The sequence below is a fragment of the Mya arenaria genome, chromosome 4 (genome assembly GCF_026914265.1).
Source record: "Mya arenaria isolate MELC-2E11 chromosome 4, ASM2691426v1".
Classification (NCBI taxonomy): domain Eukaryota; kingdom Metazoa; phylum Mollusca; class Bivalvia; order Myida; family Myidae; genus Mya; species Mya arenaria.
In genome coordinates this window covers 43,941,081-43,947,074 of record NC_069125.1, presented here as the reverse complement: position 1 = coordinate 43,947,074, position 5,994 = coordinate 43,941,081, and the positions used below count along the sequence as shown (strand labels likewise).

Here is a 5,994-nt window from a genome sequence, read left to right as displayed (position 1 = left end):
TGACTTCCCAACATCCGAACCTTCAAGTACACGACTCTATATCCGCTGCATCGCCTCATAACTGCTTTTCTGACATCAAAAATGACAACGTACAAATAAACGAACACTTTGATGATGTACCAGGCGCACAAGTAACAAATCTGAGTGATAAAATATTACAAATAAATTTCATGGAAACATGCACTTAACCAGCCTTTTGTCTGGCCATTTTACACGTTTCCGCGTGAGTCAATGATAGTTCGTCAGTCGTGCATGATTCGAAGGTGTTAGTGTGGAAGGATGGGGGTATATAAGCGGTTGGCTTTGACCAAAGAAGAACAGTTTTCTCGCTGATCGGTCTGTAGTCACATCTAAGGATATTTACTTGAAAGGTAGGTTTGTAATGAACTTTTCGTAATTATACAGTGTCGTATATCAATGAGATTGGAAGAAATTTATCTCTTTCAGCTGTTAAAAATGTTTCATTTGATTTTCAATTTTGGATATTTTGTCTAAGAAAGTTCATAAATCTGTATGCTTTCCTTTACTAAGTTGAGATAGTGAAATTTGCCTCACAATATAATTCAATAATGCTAACAATAACCAAAGGTATTGTCAAACATTTACCAAAGAAGCGTTCAACAGGCTAATTTTATTTGGTTTTGATTTGACTATGAAATAATACACAATGCTTTTGAATATACAGGTGTTTGTTGTTTTTTTGCTTTAGATTTTACCAATTATCTGCACAAGAGCATGTGTTTTTGTCTTAAATAAGCATATTTCCATACGTTTTATACTATAATTATATAATAATATTAAACGTAAATAGAGGAATATGCTTATCGTACCCTTTTATGCAAAATCATTTGGAAATAATGAAACATCTTTACAGTTATCAAAATTCTCAAAAAGTGGTATTGCTGCCCGGTATAGACTGTGCTTATCCTTCAGAATTAAACACAAATTTAAGACAATTAAGCATTAGATTTAATATTTTTATATTACATTTTCCTCTGTACAGATGGACACGTATTTGATATGTATCTCAGAGTAGTTGTGTCTTAAGGTGAATCCACTTTCCTCAGATTTATCCTTAAACCAACTGAAATATTGACATTAATGATGGCTAGAGTAGGAGGTTTCAACTAAAATTGGTCTGTAAAGTTGAGGAAGCGTCAGGTTATGTGATTTCTATGATAGCTTCTAAGGTTCATATTGGATTACCGGCCAGAACGCACATTTTTATTCTTTATTTGCAGCACCATGCTGAGATTGTCCGCATTTCTGTTGTTGGGGGCCTGCTCCCTAGAGGTCCTCGCCGCACCCGCTACCTACGGAGGAAGTTGGGGTACGCTCGACAACTCTTTTAAAAGATGAAACATGCATAATTTTATAACAAATTACTAGATTAAACTCGTCTGTGAAGACATATATATAAGCTGATCTGAATCACACTCTAATCAGTGGCCAGAACTGACGTCTTGTTGTAAGGTACAGAGGAATTACCTCCGATAAGACTCGAACTCACGCATTCCTGGGTGAGGTACGGGCGCATATACCATTAGACCAATCTGAGACCCTAAACTGAACCTAAGCGTTTTCTAGACTGAGAAACATAAATATCTTTTGCAATATTTAGAGTGTGAAACTTATTGTAATAATAATAAAAATTGTAAATTCCAATACAAACACATTTTCAATGCTTTCTATCTTAAACTAAGTTTTCTGGTTAGAAACGAAATCAACCTACATGTATATACATTCTTATCTGGATTGCTTATATTAATGATTTCGCAAATAAAGCTGCATATGATAATTGGCAGAACTGAACATTGCTTAGAGCTTTCTCTTACAAAGTCAATATCCACTAATTTCTGCATAGAACAGAAACTTGGGCAAAATTAAGCTTAAGCACCAGTCAATTGTAACAACGCCCCCCCCCCAACTCCCTTTGGGGAATAGCGGGGATTTTCGGCCCAGCCAATCCCATGAAAATCCCCGCGGAGACAAACTGCAGATAAAACCCCGCCAAAAATCCCCCGCACCCTGGGGACATCCAAGGTAAGGCCCATTCCCCGCTATTTACGGGCAAAAACAAAACCACCACATTCACTCGGCACTGCAGGGCCAATTATGATTAAACGTATTCAGTTGAAATAATCATATCCACTTTCTTCAGCTAAAGGTGGTGGAAATGGCGGAAATGGTGGTTCTGCCGGGATTCTCGGGGCTTCGATGAACGGCGGCGGCAGCGGGATGGGCGGCATCGGCGCCGGAAATAATGGAGCTGGCGGTGTAAGCGGAGGTATGGGATTGCTATCTGCATGGTTTATGCATTTTTGTATGTCAATAAAAGAATCGACATTGGATATATTGAGACAAAGGTAAACAATTTGAATGAAAGCGCTATACATGTATTTGTATTGCCATATTTAAGTTGTTTCACGAACATCTTTGAGTAAAACTCTGGTTCCAAACGCAAACTTATTTGGTGTTAAAATTCCTTTCTATCCGCGTTTCAAAGGTGCCGCCATGATGCCGGTATATCCCTACACGCCATCTCTGCCAAACGGCGGAGGTTCTGGAGCTGGTCAATCCGGCGGAAACGGTGTCATGATGGTCGCGGTTTCCGGCGCGGGTGGTAATGCGGGAGGCCCAGCCATGGGCTCTGGAAAAGGTGGATCCGGAATGGGCTTTGCTGGTTTCGGTGGACTCAGCTTTGGTGGTGACGCAGGCATGGGAGGTGGAAGTGGAAACGGAAATGGTGGTGGCATCGTCAACATGGGTTCCAATGTCGTCGATTTCGTCCCTATGTCCATGCCATCATTCGGTGGTTTCCCTAATCGCCCCGACACGAGTCCAGTCAACATGAACGCCGTCGCCATGAACCTGCAAGGAGGAAGTGGCGCTAGTGGCATGAACGCCGGTGCTTTTGGCGCTGGGGGTATGGGCGGAAACGCTGGTACTGGTAATGGAGGCGGTGCAGGGATTGGCGGAGATGCTGGTATGGGAGGATTTGGTCTAGGAAACATGGGCTTTGGTGGAGCAGGATCCGGTATGGGAAGCATGAAGGCCGCTGCCATGAACGCGGCTATAAACGCAGGAAGCATGGGCGGTTTTGCAGGAGGAATGAACGCAGGATCTGGGTTTAATGCCGGTAATGGCGGTATGGGATCGGGAAATGCGGGTATGGGTGCCAATATGGTCGCTGTCGATATGGCTGCTATAAACGCCATGGCCGGTGCTGGAATAAATGGGGGAATGAACGGCGGCATGAAAGCTGGCATGGGCGGTGGAATTAACGCTGGCATGGGCGGTGGAATGAACGCTGGCATGGGCGGTGGAATTAACGCCGGCATGGACGGTGGAATGAACGCTGGCATGGGCGGTGGACTTAACGCCGGTATGGGCGGTGGAATTAACGCCGGCATGGGCGGTGGAATGAACGCTGGCATGGGCGGTGGAATGAACGCTGGCATGGGCGGTGGAATGAACGCTGGTGGTTTTGGAGATTTCGGCGCTGGTATGGGCGGCGGTAACGGAGGCGTTGGTGGTCAAGCAGGTTAGTAACGTTATGTTTGTTTTAAAGAATCTATTTAATGTTAATGCCAACAGAAAGTCGACAATTACCTTTGCGTTTAACACGACCAATCGCACGTTAAACCATTAATACACGACGGTAACACAAATTCAATTTCCTAACCATGATACTTCAGCTTTTAATGCATAACCGAGATTTCACATATTCCGACGGTTATCCATGCGATATGACTTGCTGTAATAAATTACTACCTTTTAGGCGGTATGAACGCAGTGATGGTGCCTGTAGCCATGGTCCCGTCGGGTGGTGCCGGAGGTGCTGGTTCGATGGGGTTGGGCGGCAAGGGAGGCTCCGTCAGCGGAGGCATCGCAGGTTTCGGAACGCAGGGCCTCACTCCCATTGGAAACGGATGTTACATTGACCAGGGTCAGTATTTGACCTAAATTTGTTTATGCTGGTTAACGGTTTAACATTTGAAGTAATTTATGTTTACTTCATGCGTTGTTTCGCTTGGATATTGCTTGACTAAGGCCGAATTCGACGAATACAAACATGAGACATGAGTTTTGTCATCACTAATTGGTTTCAAGCCAATACAATAAATTAATGAAATGTCTCAAATGTTTCAGCCGGCAACATTGTGAAGCTGGGTGCAGGAGTAGCGGGAGCCGGAAGTAAGACCTATGTTTTACGATACATTTGGGTTAGAGTGTCTCAAAAGCTTTGTAGGCGGATATTTTATCAATCATTTATGAAATAAAATAGATTGCCACCCACATATTTCTACTTGTTATTTACATCGTAAACACTACTTTAAAACAGTTGGCAATGATTGCAAAATAAAACCATTTATTTTTCTGTATTTTATGTTTGTAATCGAACATACATTTGATTTATTTAAAAAGCATGCCATATAAACTATATAAACCATATTCGTTTAACATTTGCAGACAAATGGTAACCGCTCGGATGGAGATTGCATGCTTACAATCCGACATATTGTGTGAGTCCCCCGGTCAAATATACTACAGCTTCTGCTAATCTGCGCTGGTCGTACAGTCCAGTGCACAATGTTTCACCATTGTTTGCTTTTGTATTGTATTTTTGAAATAAATTGCTTGTTTTGCACACTGAAACTACCTTTTCAATGTTCTTTCTTTCCCTAACAAAACATTTCGAGACTTCGTAATGAAATAAATGATAACGTATTTAATGGTCGGATATTGACAACACGTTCATGGGCTTTTTTTCTTTTTGGAATTGCCAAAAACTGATTATCCGTTTATTGTATCATAGAAACAACGAGGTCAATCAATATGTTCATGCAACAAAATAAAACAAATATATAACATGAGAATTCCATGTCTTCGAACAATAATTACCGTTGTTTGTGCTATTCTATAATGCACTTCATGTTACTAACAATATAATTTAAATAATGGAAATACACATTAATTTTTTTTTCTGAGGAATGTTTATATGGCTAGCAAAATATAATATACATAAATTAAAATTGTATTGTTGGCGACATGCTGGCCTAGTGGCCTTGCAGCCTAAAATTGTTCACTATTTCAAAGCAAATAATTCCATCTAAAAGCCTTTTTTTGTTTTTCCTATTGTATGTTATATCATTATCATATCATTACACGTGTATGCCTTTTGAATATACCTGATTGTATTATCATATCATTACACGTGTATGCCTTTTGAATATACCTGATTTTATTATCATATCATTACACGTGTATGCCTTTTTAATATGCCTCATTACACGTGTATGCCTTTTTAATATACCTGATTGTATTATCATATCATTACACGTGTATGCCTTTTGAATATACCTGATTTTATTATCATATCATTACACGTGTATGCCTTTTTAATATGCCTGATTTTATTATCATATCATTACACGTGTATGCCTTTTGAATATACCTGATTGTATTATCATATCTATTTTTATACGTAAAACTAGTTTTTCAAGTGCTTTAGTAAGATTGATAAAATACACCAATATAGAGTTATGTTATCAAACATATGCATTGATATAGAGTTAAATAAAAGTTCAAGTATTTAAAGTTATAACATCTGAATTCACGGAATATAATGTACTACTTCTTAATCCAAACGCCTTTAATATAAACATAGTATTATTTACCAAACCCGATCCATTTTCTGTATCATCAGACATGTAAACTTGCTGTGACGTTGTTTGTAATACCTAGCTATATTTTCTTCTTCTATGAAACATTATACAATGTGCGCATACCAGCTGAAAGTGTTACTTATCTTCTAATACGTTACACATAATACATATACATATATGCTCATGTGGAGGCGCGGTTTTTACGCTAAATCTATGTGAGAATATCCGCAGCTCAGGCACAGGCTTTCGAAATGTCGTTATATTTAAAAAATTTGGGTATTGTTGATGTTTAAAACTTGACACATTATTGTTAATACAAGCTTAA

General features: G+C 39.6%; 1 protein-coding gene across 1 annotated transcript; it reads left to right on the top strand.

Annotated features, from left to right (window-relative positions):
- Positions 1 to 327: 327 nt before the first annotated feature.
- LOC128232513 (uncharacterized) lies at positions 328 to 4,653 on the top strand. Its single transcript, XM_052946100.1, has 7 exons — positions 328 to 371; positions 1,242 to 1,330; positions 2,162 to 2,287; positions 2,507 to 3,544; positions 3,782 to 3,949; positions 4,153 to 4,197; positions 4,474 to 4,653. Exons 2-7 carry the CDS (start codon positions 1,246 to 1,248, stop codon positions 4,482 to 4,484), a joined length of 1,473 nt encoding a protein of 490 aa, XP_052802060.1. The 5' UTR covers positions 328 to 371; positions 1,242 to 1,245; the 3' UTR covers positions 4,485 to 4,653.
- Positions 4,654 to 5,994: the final 1,341 nt, after the last annotated feature.